General features: G+C 49.5%; 1 protein-coding gene across 10 annotated transcripts in view; it reads right to left on the reverse strand.

The window, feature by feature from the left end:
• SGSM1 (small G protein signaling modulator 1) overlaps positions 1 to 14,838 on the reverse strand; it is a 96,156-nt gene that overhangs the window by 25,361 nt on the left and 55,957 nt on the right. For 8 of the 10 annotated variants that reach the window (XR_015242389.1, XR_015242390.1, XM_086682209.1 and 5 more), the window contains 5 exons: positions 12,718 to 12,882; positions 10,688 to 10,826; positions 9,220 to 9,284; positions 6,892 to 7,037; positions 3,595 to 3,723 (listed from right to left, as the gene is read on the reverse strand). Coding sequence is in view for 8 of the 10 variants with exons in the window: in XM_086682209.1 (XP_086538335.1) it covers positions 3,595 to 3,723; positions 6,892 to 7,037; positions 9,220 to 9,284; positions 10,688 to 10,826; positions 12,718 to 12,882 (644 nt within the window). In the remaining 2 variants the exon portion in view is untranslated. The remainder of the gene's footprint in view (positions 1 to 3,594; positions 3,724 to 6,891; positions 7,038 to 9,219; positions 9,285 to 10,687; positions 10,827 to 12,717; positions 12,883 to 14,838) is intronic. The other 2 variants (XM_086682210.1, XM_086682212.1) reach the window with 2 other exon arrangements.

A 14,838-nucleotide genomic window follows, 5' to 3' on the forward strand; every position in this document is an offset into this window, starting at 1 on the left:
TGCCTGTTTGTCCCAGCCTGGCCCCTCCTTTGCATTTACCCCTCAGCAGACTCCTCTTTGTTTCCTCCCCGGCCCCACCTCTCACTGTTGCCCCCACCTCACTATCCTGTTCCAGCCACCACGTCCACCATGCACTTGCCACCCTTCTCCCCACAAACCCTCACAGACACACACACACACACACACACACACACACACACACACACACACTGCATCATACACATGTCTCCTCTACCTCTAGGGCTTTGCTCTTGCTGGCCCCTCTTCTGAGAGGCCCTTCCTCACCGCCCTTGCCTGGAAAGCAAGCAGGTAGCCTTCTGCATGGCATAGGTGGCCCTGGTATGCTCTTACAACCCTGGGGTTTGCCTACATCTGACTCTGCACAAACCCCCACTACACTGGCAAGGAACTCATCTAACGCACCTCTGGGTCCCCGGTCCCAAGCACAGGACCTGGCACCCGGAACTCTGTTCCTGTTTGCCAGGAGCCCACGAGACAGGGGGTGAAGCATGGGAGGGCCTCGTGCTGGTCCTGAGATGATTTTAGACAGTTCACTGGCACAGGGTCTTATCATCTGGAATCACAGTGTGATTTCCATTTTCAGTTCCCCCTGTACTTTCCGGATTACGAGGAAGGCCAGTCTGGTGCTACCGTGCCTTGAACACCTCCAGTAACACTTCATAATCCCCTCTTTTAACAAGGAGAGCAGGCCTCAGGCAGGCTACAGTATCTACATGGAACGGAGTTATATCATTTGGTCGTATTCTATTTATTTTTATAGCTTTCCTTCTGTTATGCCAAGTCATGTCAGTCTTCCATTAATGGCAGGGATATGAAATACCTTTTTAAATAAGTTACATACATTTTGCAGTGAGTCAATTTACTGACAAATATTTAGTAAATAATAGCACAGGTGGGAAATGGATAAGGAATGTAAAATGCCACCAGGTATTGAAAACGGAGTATGAATAAAAGAAGTAGAATGTCGCAATACTTTTTATATTGATTACACAGTGAAATGGTAACGTACTGGATATGTTGGGTTAAATAAAATATATCATTAAAATTAATTTCATCTTAAGGAAGTGATGTGGACCCACACGCACACACACACCCACATCCACACACACCCACACCCACACACACACACGTGTATGCATGCACGCGAGCCAATGCAGAAGTGACTAAAATCCTAAAGAGGTCTGTGGTGTAGCTAGTGATATTGTGCTGATGCTAACGTCCTGGTTGTGATAATGTGCTACTGCTCTAGGAGGTGTTTCCATTGTGGAAAACTGAGCAATGGGTACAACAGGACCTCTTTATTACAGTTTTTGCAACTTCTTGTGAACTGGGAATGATGTTTAAGAACAATTCAAGGCATCTGTTTCCTTCTATTTTTTAAAATGGGACTATTAAAACACTAACTAAACGTTTGTTTATATTTACTTGTTTAATGTGTATTTATTTTTGAGAGAGAGAGCACAAGTAGGGGAGGGTCAGAGAGAGGGAGACAGGATCGGAAGCAGGCTCTAGGCTCTGAGCTGTCAGCAAAGAGCCCAACGCGGGGCTCAAAGCGGGGCTCAAACCCACGAACTGCGAGATCATGACCCCGGCCAAAGTCAGACCCTCAACCGACTGAGCCACCCAGGTGTCCCATAACATTAACTAAACGCTTAAAATTAACACACGGGCTCCAGTCATCAAGACAGTGTGGTATCAGCTAAAGATTTCTCATTACAGGGTGGTATTAGATGAACGGAATGGAATGGAGAATCCACGCTAATATGCCCACCTGAGTGCTGACAAGGGCGCAAAAGCCAGTCAAGAGAGGAAGGCCAGCCTTTCCACCAAACCGTGCTGGAGCAACCAGACATCATAGGCCAAAAAATGAATCTTGACCTAAACCACTCACTGGATACAAAAATGAGCTCAACACGGATCACAGACCTAAATTTAAAATGTACAACTGCAGAACTTGATAAAACTTTGAGAAAAGAAACATAGGAGAAAATCTCTGGGATCTAGGGCTAAACATAAAGTTCTTCAACCTGACACCAAAAGCACAATGTATATGAGGAAAAACTGATAAACTGAACCTCATCAAAAATTTCAACATTTGTTCTGTACAAGATCTCATTAGGAGGATGAAAGACAAGGGGCACCTGGGTGGCTCAGTCAGTTAAGCGTCTGACTTCGGCTCAGGGCATGATCTCACGGTTCGTGGGTTCGAGCCCCATGCCGGGCTCTGTGCTGATGGCGTGAGGCCTGCTTGGGATTCTCTCTCTCCCTCTCTCTGCCCCTTGCTCGCTTGCTCTCTTTCTCTCTCCCAAAAATAAATAAATAAACTTAAAAACATTACTAAAATCAAAAGAGGGTGAAAAGACAAGACAGACTGGGGAGAAAATATTTGCAAACCATTCACCCAGCAAGGAATAAGTATCAAGAACATATGAAGAGCTCCCAAGTGCAACAGTAAAAACCCAAACGATTCAGTTAGAAAAAAGACACGAACGGACATTTCATCAAAGATACGCAGATGGCGATAAGCATACAATGCAAAAACGTGCAGTATCACCAGTCATTTGGGAGATGCAAACTAAAATCACAATGACGCATCATTTACCCCTTGCCTGAGTGGCCGACATAAAAAATAGTGACAGGACCAAACCTCGGTGAGGATGCAGGCGTGGGTCGCTCATATACTGCTGGTGGGAATATAAAATGGTGCAGCCACTGCAGAAGCTTGGCAGTCTCTTACAAAACTGAACAAGCACGCCATGTGCCCCAGCAACTGTCATCTTGAACGTTTAATGACACCTTATGCTCAAGGGAAAACATGAACATTCACGGCAGCTTTATTTGTAAAGCTCAAACCGGGAAACGACCCACCTATCCATCAACAGGTGGATCGTCAAACATCCATACCATGGAACACCATAGAACACTTGGCCATGAAAAGGATAGATTGCCAGAGGATTGTGCTGAGTGAAAAAGTTCATCCCAAAACGTTATATACCATATACTATAGGATTCCATGTATATATGTTCTGGAAATGACAAAACTACAGGAACGAAGAACGTTCTGGTAATGTTGTCAGGTGTTATTAGGCGGGCAGGGAGAACGGAGAGGCTGTGGCCACAAAAGGGCAACAGGAGGACCCTGGTAACATCAGAAATGTTCAGTTTGTTGACAATGAGAGTGATACACAAACTTACTCATGTGATAAAATGTGGAGAGCTACACACACACACACACACACACACACACACACACACAGACAAATGTCAATGCCCCGGTTGTGATATTATAGTTTTGTAAGATGCTACCGTTGGGAGAAATCAGATAAATCCTTCCGTATTATTTCTTATAGCTGTACGTGAATCTATAATTCTCTCAAAATAAAGTTTATTTTACACAATGGCATCTGTGGCTTGTGTTGTATTTCTACCAGGCACCATTGCCCTGGAGCTTCCTGGGTCCCCCATGTTCCCCTGTGCCATCTTGGTCCAACGTGGAACCAGAGCACCTCCATCCCCACAGTACCCAGCTCCTTTTCTTGCCAAAGACCCCACTGCCCATCAGGTGTAACCAACCTCCTTCCTTTCTGTTTCTGTCATCCCGAACTGGTAGTGGCCCAGGAGGAAGGGCCACACGGCCTTGCGGATCTCCGGCTGGATGCCTCCATAGTAGATGAGGCGTAGAAGCTCCTGTTCCTCGTAACTCTGTGGTAGGTGGGAGGAAATAAAGGGTCTGGTCAACAGGAAAGGTGGGCTCTGTGACTTGACAGTCCCACTTCTCAGACCTGGTCCTTAGAGATCATGGTGTGAACAAACAAAGCCGTATGTTCTGGGATATCCATCATGGCATCATACGAGAAAGCAAAACCCTGGAAATCCCCCAACTGCCTGCCGACGGGGGTGGGGGGGGTGGGGAACGGGGCATCCCTACACAGGAATACCAACAGAGAGTAAAAAGGGCGGAAGGTGCATCCATGAGAACTTCAACAAAAAGATGTTCGATGTATATTGTTAAGTGGAAAAAAACAAGGTGGAGAATATATCTAGTGTGAGCCCATTTTTACAAAAAAAAAAAAAAAAAAAGGCCAGTATACAATGAGTTAACATTTGTACTTAGCTTTTAGTCAATTTCGTGCATTGTGTTTATTTGGCCATACCATCTCAAAGTTATTAACCTTGACTCAGCTCAGAGAAAATTGTTTAAAAGCAAATCAATCCAAAATGAACATTTCCAGCTGGTTCTTCACGCACTAGTAACTTCTGTGCACGCGAGGATAACTTTAACAACTGTTTGCTGTATTGTCAAATAGGTTTGCCCTCTTTTTAAAACTCATATTCAAGCAAAGGCTTTGCAGTTGTAATTAGTCACACTGAGGGGACCAGCAGGTCCCATCTGTGTGTGTGTGTGTGTGTGTGTGTGTGTGTGTGTGTGTGTGTGTAAAACGCCAATGACTGCTTTTTGAAAAGCCACTCTGAAGGGCAGCAAGGTCCAGTTTCCTCCCACCTCTTTACTGTACATTCTAAAATTAGAAGCATATTTCACATTTTTAAGTAGGCTCTACACCCAGCATGGGGCTTAAGCTCACGACCTTGAGATCAAGAGCCCCATGCTCTACCAACCGAGCCAGACAAGTGCTCCACAGATTTCCCATCTTAATGCTAGTCTTAGATGTACCTCACCACAATGGCAAAACCAGCCACTCTTTTGTCTCTGTTGGAAATTTTAATTCACGTTCTGCCGACAGCCTTGTCAAAGCAGTTTAAAGATCAGACAACTATTTGTGGCTGAGGCTGTAAATGCTTCATTGAAAATCCACCTGCTCGGGTCCTGGGGCCCACAGCTGGACTCCATTTCCCAGCCTCCTTTGCAGTTGGATGTGGCCATGTGACTAGGTTCTGGCCAATGGGATGTGATAGGATGTGATACAAGCCATTTCCAGGCCAGAGCTTTGAAGAAGCAGGTGTATTCCCTTCAGACTATGTATTTCTGCTCCGCTGCCTGGAGGCAGATGACTATGAGGCCCCCGGGAGGATGGTGGGGCCACAAGAATGAAAGACTCTTGAGCCCCTGGAGGGAGGACAGATGCCCACCCACCAGGAACGCCCACTGAGGACTGAAGAGTGAGCAAGAAATACACCCCATGATGTCAAGCAACTGAAGTAGTTACTGTATTGGTTACTGCAGCTCAGTCCACCCGAATGCAATAATGCAACCAAGAAGGGTAAAAACATGGCCAGTTTGCGAAACTGTTGCAAAAGTGTTAGACAAAAAATACTCACTTTTGACTAATCCATCTTTTCAACCAACTTGTCCTTAGACTGGCACCTCCCAAACTGGGGAGATCACTAGAAGCATTTGGGGAACTTTCAAAAAACAGAAATTCTTGGGCTCCACTCCCAGGGATGCTAAATCAGTAAAGCTGGAGTGGAGCCCAGAAGTCTACAAATCTTTTGAATTCCTCAGGAAATGTGCACTCTCCCAGGCCAGCCGGGATTATGAGCACTAGGACTTTTTGGGAAAGTAAACTGGCACATCTATTTAAATTTTAAATGCATATCAATTTTATTTCTAGAAATCTACTCTCGAAATAAAAGCACTAGTCAGAATTATACGTGCTTATAAAGATGTCGACTGAAGCCCTATTTGAAATAATTTTTAAAAAGAGAAAGAGCCCAGGGGTGCCTGAGTGGCTCAGTCAGTTAAACGTCCGACTTTAGCTCAGGTCATGATCTCGCGGTTCGTGGGTTTGAGCCCCACATCGGGCTCTGTGCTGACAGCTCAGAGCGTGCTTCAGATTCTGTGTTTCCCTCTCTCTCTCTGCCCTTCCCCTGCTCACACTCTCTCAAGAATGAATAAACGTTTAAAAAAAAATTTAAAAAAATAAAAAGAGAAAGAGCCCAGCTGTCTATCACTAGGGGAAGATCTGAATAAAGTATGGTCTACTCATCAACTACGTGCGAAGGTTCTAACGTTCAACATTTCACCTAGAGATCTGAAAGACATCTTTGCTATAAAATGAAGCTGTTGCTTAAAATACAAACTCAATGTCACCTCATTTTTTTTTGTTACCTCATTTTTAAAAAAATAAGAATTACAGGGGCAACAGGGTGGCTCAGTCAGTGAAGTGTCCGACTCTTGGTTTTGGCTCAGGTCATGATCTCACAGTTCATTTAGGAACATTTAGAAACTGTTCCATATGCTCTCCCCCCTCCCCCTCCCCCCCACCCAGTTTCTTGAGAGCCATAAGCCTATCAGCCTAGCCAAGGTTCTGGGAAGTTCTGCAGGATATAGAAAAGCTGACCCCTCTCGTTTCCCAAGCTATTTGACTGTGAAACTTTTTTCACACATAAACATCTTCCTTGCAGGGATGATTGCCTTCTAGTAAGAAAACCTTAGAGATGCGTTTCCAGGTGAAATATCTGATGGGAGGATTCTCAGGTCGTGAGGCCAAGTGGAAGGTTCTGCACGCTGGGGGGCGGTTTTCTGGGCCCAGCTGCCTCCTCTGACTTAGCTACCATCCTCCTAAGTAGCTAAGTAGTTTCAACCTTCCTGCGGAAGAGACTTACTGCACCTCGTGCAGCACTGTGCATACATGTGATGCTTAATAAATCCTTGGTGACAGATTCTTTACTCCTTCCAGGAGAGGACGCGCATACTCCAGCCTCCTGGATCCTCACACCCATGGGCAGAAGGGGGCCGTGGGTTTTAGCACTCTCAAGAAGGGCGGGGCCTTCAGGTGGGGTACGCAGACCACCCCTAAGGTGTCACAGCCGCCTTGAGTCCCCACAAGCAGGTGGGTTCATTGCTCAGATGACAAGATGGTCCCCCCAAGGGCTCTGCCCCACTGCAGGCAGAGCCAGGCCAAGCCTTACTGTGCTGTCCTGAAGGTACTGCTCCCAGATCCTGGCCGTCAGCCCATGTCCGGCATCACAGGGCAAGTCTGGAGACACGATCATGTGATTGACCAGGGCTGACAGGTGGGTCCTCACAGTGGACAGGTGTCTGCAGTAGGCAAGCCCTGGCGAGGGAAGGAGGGAGGGAAAGTGCCATCATCCACCATCCAGCTTGCCTTGCCTGGTCTCATGGATCTCAAAGCGCTGCCCCACCCTGCAATCCTAGTAAACCCTCATGACGCAGAAAGTCCCATCATCCTTCTCTTCCAGATGAGGAAGGCGAGGCTCGGAGGGGTGAAGTCACTTGCTGGCTTGACTGCTTAATAGTTCTGTGAGCCTAGGGAAGTCGGTCACCTTTCTCAGCCCAGGCCAGGGTGCCATTACCTCCTCTACTCGGAAGCCAAGGCATTTAATCCATGGGCAGGAGGCAGACAAGGGGCAGGCAGGAAGGAGGCAGGGACTCCACATGCTCTCCAGGCCTCTGGGTGCCTCCGATCCGTAGCAAGAGAGAAAGAGAATGGCAGAGGTGGGCAGCTCTTGTTCACAGTGCAGCTAGATAAAGAAGGCCCTGGGAGATGCACCTGGTTTGCTTTCAAAGATGGCCCCGCACTCTCACCGAATGCCTGCCAACCTGCCACCCTTCGTCCACTCCACCCTGGGCACCTGGAGGGCACAGTGCCTGGTACACAGGAGGCACTCAGCAAATGACAGCTTGTGTTTGCTCTGACCATGCCCCCTCCCTTTGGCTGTCCCCTATCAACTCCTGGAGAGGACCCTGGGCTTTCTGGAGCCTGAGGACTCGCCCCTCCCAGCAATGAGGAGGAGAAGGAGGAGGAGGAGAAGGATTAGAAAGAGGGGAAGGAGGGGGAGGAGGGTGAAGAGAGGCAGGAGGGGGGGGAGGAGAGGGAGGAGGAAGGGGAGGAGGAGAGGGAGGGGAGGAAGGAGGAGGAGGGGGAGGAGGAGAGGGAGGGGAAAAGGAGGAGAAAGAGGGGGAGGAGGAGAGGGAGGGGAGGGAGGGGAGAAATGAGGGGAGGAGGGGGGGAAGGGGAGGAGGGGGAGGGGAAGGAGGGGCAGGGGGGAGGGGGAGAAAGGGGAGGAGGAGATGGCTAACACTGACACACGCATACACTACGTGCCAGGGAGCTGCCAGAGCTCCCATAATGCAACTCATTAAATTCTCACAACAACAGTATGAGGCAGGTACTCCTATCTTCTCCATCTTACAGATAAAGAAACTGAGGCACAGACTGCTCGTGTCACCTGCCCAGGTCACATCACCGGGAAGTGCAGAGATGGAATCTGAACCCCAGCTGCCCAGCGCCAGAACTTGGGCTCTCAACCACCATCAGGGATGAGCCATGGCACGCGACAACATTGTTCAAGATCCATCTTGACCCTCGACCCTTTCTCCAGGAAGCTTTTCCATTTGGGTTCCATAAACATGTGTCCACGCTCCCCTGGCTCCCAGCCAGGCCCTGCATCAGGCACTGGGGATGGTGATAACAGAACAGGCAAAAACCTTGATCCTGAGAGCTCACGCTCTCCCTGCCTCTCCAGGCGCGGGGGGACATGGCCTGAGCTGCTACTCCGCAGGCCATGCAGGACATAGTAACACTTTTCTGGAATCCCTGAAAATACGTGTTTTATCTCCCCCATCTAGGCTGGGAGGCTGGGGAAATAAAATGTGCTAAGAATCACAGCAGAATGAAAAACAAAAAAAAAAATCAGGCTTTGTGGTCAGTGGGTTAGGCTTGAGCTCTGGCTGTGTCATGTATTAGCAGTGTGACCTTGGACAAGTTACCTTGCCTCCCTGTGCCTTAGTTTCCTCATTTGTTAAACAGAAACCATCGGAATGCCTGTATTTAAATTTTCATTTTTAACTCCGTGGAAAGGGATCAGACCACCTGACTCTTCTGCCCACAGGTGAGGGGAACCGACTCTTATTGAGCACCTAGGACGTGTCCTGCTAGGTGTTAGGGGCTCTATACATGCTTCTCATTTAATCCTGAAAACAAGCCCTCTAAGGTGGGCACTGGGGATGCGATGGTGACTAACCAGACCCCTGCCACTGAGAAGCCCCGTTGTTTGCTGTCCCCCCTCAGCACCTACAGACACAATTTATCCTCAATCTATAGATGAGGCTCAGAGAAGTGCATGTAACTACACTAAAAACAGACACATTCGGGAAACAGGGGAGCAGAGGTTCGTGTGCCAGAGCCAGGCACCTTCCCCTCACACTGCTGACATACAACAGGCATTTGATAAATGCCCCCAGAGACCACAATGGCAAGTAAAGCCAATACGCACATCCATAGAAGGCTCTGGAAAGGATCTGGTACTTCATATTGTCACAGAGGAGCTTCAGGGGAGCCCTGCAGGTGGAGGAAAAGACGACACTTAGGAAAGACCACACAGAGCCCAGATTCCCTGGGGAAGTACAGCTTGTTGCCTGTAGGGAGCAGATTAAAACCAGTCAGTTAAGGGGACTGGAGGCGGGGGAACTATTATTTCTACCCATACAGCATCATTGCCACTTCCCCTAGTCTTTGGGGTCACTGCCTCCCCAACACTCTGGACCTGCGGTTTGGATGAGGCTGATTCTACCCAGTACCTGACTCAGGTTGGAATCACAGTCCTTGAATAAGAGGTGGTCACGTGATCCAACCTGAGCCAATGAGAATGAGCCCTGAGACTTTTGTTGGAACTACAGGGAAACAGACCCATTTTTCTCTGTTCAAGCTCCTAAGCCAGAGGGATATAGGACAGTGGCTGCTGGGATCCATTCTTGCCACTCCATGGGAAAGGCCTGCCTGAGAATGAAACCACCAGAGGCAACAGTTGAAGAAACAGAGAGATTTCTGTTTTGAGCATCTGGAGCCAACCATGCCTGAAGTCACCATGCCTCTGGACTTCTCCATCCTGTTGCGATTTCCTTTCGTATTTGAACTAGTCTGAAGTGGTTTTTCAGTGACTTGCACCAAGAGTTCTGACTTCTCAAGTGGCCCAGCTGAACTAAACTGAGCCAAACTGCGATCCAGAGTCTGGCTGATTGCAGAGGTGATGCCTCAGAGCTCCTCCTTGCATGGGGGGGTTTTGGGGGCTGTTTTGGCTGCAAGAGGAGAGGGGAGTAAGGCCCCAGCAGTGTTGGGGAAATCGAGGACTGCTGAAGGGAGTATTGTGCATGCTTGCAGAGAACAGGATGGAGGAATAGTTGCATATTTTTCTCAGGACCTCCTGGGGGCCACCCAGCAAAACCCAGGGAGACAGGAAGGAGGCATGGTTAATGTCCTCCAGTTACACGCAGGGAGGCATTAAACATGAAAATAACCCTCACTGTACCCTCAGGTTGGTCGGGTGCAGACTTGCTCAGGTTACCAGGCATTTGTATCCCCATTCTGTGGAGGAGCAAACTGAGGCATGTGTGCTTGGCATTAAGTAATATTTGGTGTCACCGGGCCCTTTAATGGGCAGCAAGCAGAGCCCCGAGCTGACCCAGGACAGACACATAGTACGCATGATAAATAAGCCTTTGCTGTAAGAAGCCACTGAGATAGGAGGACTGTTTGTTACTGCAACATAACCTTGTTTATCCTGACCGATACATGTAAGGAAGCTCCGCTAGCTAGGACTTCACAAGGCTAGCCTCTGACCCAGACCTGAGTGATTCCGTAGCCTACATCCCTCTTCTGAATTCAGCGCTGGGCAACAAACAGGTGCCTACAAATCTTCTGCAAATCTTTCCATTCCCTCGACCCATGGCGTAAGCCCCTCATACCTCTCATGGTTGCAGCCATTGGTTGAGCCACCATCAGCGGAGCCACTCTGTGAACAGGATGAGCAGGAGGATTTCCGGGGGCTGGGCTGCCATAAGGGTGGTAGGTTGCTCACGGAGACATCCATCAGGTCCTGGGGGGCTGTGGTGGATAGAAGGGATGGGGCAAGAGCCCCAGTTAAATCTATGTGGGTCATGGAAACCTTACCCCAAAGCAAGCAGCTCGCCCCTAGGCCAGCACAGGGATAGGGAAAGACTCTGAATGTGACAGCCAGAAACAGCGACCCCAATCATTATCTGACCCAGATAATGGCCTTTGAGCCCACCTGATCCAATGAAAGCCACCAGCAAGATTTGGGGCCCTTACCAGATGGGAAGTAAAGAAAGGAAGAAAAAGGAAGAAGGCGGGGTGGGGGGGAGAGTGAGGATAGAAAGAGAGACAGAGAGAGAGAGAGAGCACACGCCAAGAGCCAAGAAAATAGACCCAGTGCCACAGCAGGAGGCCAAGCCTCACCATGTTGTCATTCAGCTGTCCTTATAGGAGACTGACAAGAAGGAAGAGGGGCCTGCTGGGGGTTTCTGGGCAAGGCTGATGATCCTGAGTCCCCTGGGGTAGACTCTCTGGGAGAGAGAATCTCTAGCGGGGAGGCAGAAGGGAGCCTAACTCAACAGATGAGGCAGGGCACCCAAGGGCAAGGGACCCAGCAGAGGCCCCGCTGATGAGGTTGTCTGCACTGTCCATCAGCCTGAGCCATACAGCTGTTCCATCAACGGGTCTCAAGCAGGCTGGCGACCGCCACCCAGCATCACGCTTGCTGAAAAGCCACATGCCAGTGTCCCACCCCGATCTACTGATTTAAAACCTGCTAGAGAGAGAGCCCTTAAGTCTGTATATCAAAAACAATTTTGATAACAGCAGCCACATTCGAGAACCAAGAGAGCATGACTGATCTCCTAACACTTGGATACTGGTGAGTCCTGATCAAGTGCTCCCAGGATACAGCACTTAGATTTTCCCTCACTGCCTTCTTTCCCAGCTCCATGGAAACCGTGGCATCTGCGGGGCTGCAGGACCAACACGACAGTGACACATGCGTTACAATTTCTGTCGTTAATTTCCTGGCTTCGTGACAGCTCCAGACAGGTGCAAAAATATTATTTTCTCAAGGACAGGGCTCGGTAAACATTTTCCGTCAAGGACCAGGCAGCCAACATTTTAGGGATTATGAACCATTTGGCTGTGATCACAGCCACTCAATTCTGCCTTCAGAATGCAAAAATAGCCATGCTCAAGATGCAAAGACATGAGCCCGGGTATGTTCCAATAAAACTTTATTTATGGACATTGAAACCTGAATTTCAGATCATTTTCACGTCACAAATATTACTCTTTTGATTTTTATCGATTAATAAAAATATGTGGAAACCATTCTTAGCTCATGGGCTGCACAAAATGAGGCTGGCTCCGGCCTGTGGGCCCTAGTTTGTCTAGGAGATTAAGAAGGGTTCACATCGACCCCACCAGCCACGCCTCCTCAAGGATGACCGGTAATCCCTGGCCTCTTCCCTTGGGCTGCAAGGTCGGGGAGAGGGGAATGGTTGCCGAGCCCACGCTACTTGTCATCAGCGCTTAGTAGCCGACAGGGCCCAGCCCTACCCACTGACAGTATAGAAAGCTGTCTTCACAATGTCACATAGAAAGCTCTTCCCCAACCTGACTCACAGATGAGCTGGCCAAGAAAGCACAGCGAGCCCCTGTAAAATGTTCTAGAAAAGTGTCCCCAGTTCTCTGCTTCCCTGATCGATTTCAGCAAGCTGTGGCAAGGCTGCCTGCACCCCAGCCCCTCGCACTCCACAGGCATCACCAATGGATCCCTTCACCACGGAACCCCTGACATCCCGCACCGGGGAGGCTGGACAGCGTGAGGGCATCGGTCTGTCTCCCGCTTCCCTCGTTGGGACCAAGACTCAAATGACAACATGGCAGAGGTGGCTGGCACCCAGCCCCAGGGTGGGAGTAGCCCAGACGTTACTGGGGGGCTGCTGCTTCGGACCCGGCATGGGGAAGGTGGCATCCCATCTGGCTCGCGCCCACTGACTGCCCCTGGCCACCACTAGCACCGACCGGCCGGCAGGAACCACCGTCCAGGCAAGGCTCACGGAGACTGGGGGAGTGCTGCCCAAGCGGTCGGGAGCAACTTGAGACACAAAACAGAAAGCACCAGTGAAACGGAATGTCCGCGGTGGGCAGAACACTGACACAGGCAAAGAGCCAATTCCTCAGGGCTGAACCTCTCCCCTGCCCTGCTCCACACGGCTCCGTGTTTATAAAGTGCCTACTATGTGCTGGCTGCTGTGCAGGCACAGGATTGCCCTATCGTCCTCAATCGCCCCGTGAGGGAGGCCTCTCTTCTCCCATTCTGCAGAAGGGGAAACTGAGGCTCAGAATGAGCCCCAGCCCCAGCGGGTGGTAACTGGCGTAACATTCCTTTCTGACTGAGGTCCCCCTCTCTTTCCGCCAACAACAGCTTTCACCTACTGAGTGCAAGTACTACCACTATCCCCTTTTGCAGATTCGGGAACTGAGTCACGGAGCATGGAAGCAGCATGCCCAAGACCGTCCAGCTAACAAACGGTGGGGCTGGGATTCCAACCCAGGGTGTCAGACCCCGAGATCCTATTCAATAGTCTCTCAACCGACATTCCCCCGACACCACCCTTGCTCTAGACCAGCAGCTGTCCACTGGGGCAATTTTGGCACCTTGAGGCCATCTGGCGATGTCTGGAGACATTTTTGGTTGTCACGACCTGGGAATTTGCTAGATGCTGCTGGCATCTATCTAGTGGGTAGACGACAGGGATAATGCACCAGACCCCCCACCCCCACCCCACCAAACACACAATTATTCAGCCCAAAATATCAACAGTGCCGAGGCTGAGAAACCCTGCCCTAGACCAGCTCTGTTCAACAGGAATCCAACCTGAGCCACATGCTTACTTCAGAAGTTTCTAGAAGCTGCACTAAAGGGGGGGGACCAGATGAAATCAATTTCAACAATAACTTCTGTTTACTCAGTATATCTGTAATGTTACCATTTTAACGTGTAATCGATATAAAATTACTGAGGAGATATTTTATATTTCTGTTGGTTGTTGTAAGTCTTCAGAATGCAGTGTGTATTTGACACTTAAGGCACAGCTCCATCCGAACTAGATGCATTTCAAGCGCTCGGGAGGCATGCGTGGCTCACGCCTGCCATCACAGATGGCATAGACAGTCTCAGCAACACAGGAGAATGGAAAGGCCCTCTTCTGACTCCGAAACGGGCTCAATGTTTCAGAACTGGTCTCTGCCTCCTCTGTGCACAAGGACCACAAGACGGAGGCAAGAAGACACTGAAAGGGGGTTTAGAACCATCTATGGCCACATCATCCTGCCCACAGGGCAAAACTCTTCTCCCTTATTATTGAAGGCAGGCATCTGCAAACTTTTTCTATAGAGGGCCAGACATGTAAATATTTTTGGCATTGTGGGCCTACAGTCTTGGTTACAATGATCTCACTCTGCTGCTGTGGTGTGAAAGCAGCCATGGACATGCTGTCTGTGAATGCGTGTGACCGTGTTCCAATAAAACTTTATTTACAAAAACAGGCATTGGGCGAATTTGGACCACAGGAAGGAGTCTGCCCATTTCTGATTTAGGCACTTCTTCAGAAAGGACTTCATTGTCCTCAAAGGTGAAAACCATAGCTCTGGGGCTCAGGCCCCTGAGAAAATCAACCAAGCAGGGGGCACCATTTCCACGTGGGCTGAATCTGACTGAGCTTGGGCATGAAGGGGGTGAAACCACAGTGTCAACCGATCCTGGTCAAAAACAATCTGCATGGAGTGGTTGTGAGAGGTACAAGCTCTGGAGCCAGGACACCTGGGTTCAAATCCCAACCATGCCGAGGATTAGCTGTGTGGCTCTGGACCAGTTTCTTAACCTTTCTGTGCTTCAGCTTCCTCTTCTGAAAAGTGGGCGATGGTGAAGACAGTGGCACCTGCCTAGGAGGGCCGTGGTGAGGATTAGCATTGCGTTAGGTGCCTGATACATCATCACACTGACTCCTCAGAATATGACCCTGGGTGGGGAGGGTCTGTAGAATGTCTC

The sequence above is a fragment of the Puma concolor genome, chromosome D3 (genome assembly GCF_028749965.1).
Source record: "Puma concolor isolate L17-30 chromosome D3, mPumCon1.1.hap2, whole genome shotgun sequence".
NCBI lineage: Eukaryota > Metazoa > Chordata > Mammalia > Carnivora > Felidae > Puma > Puma concolor.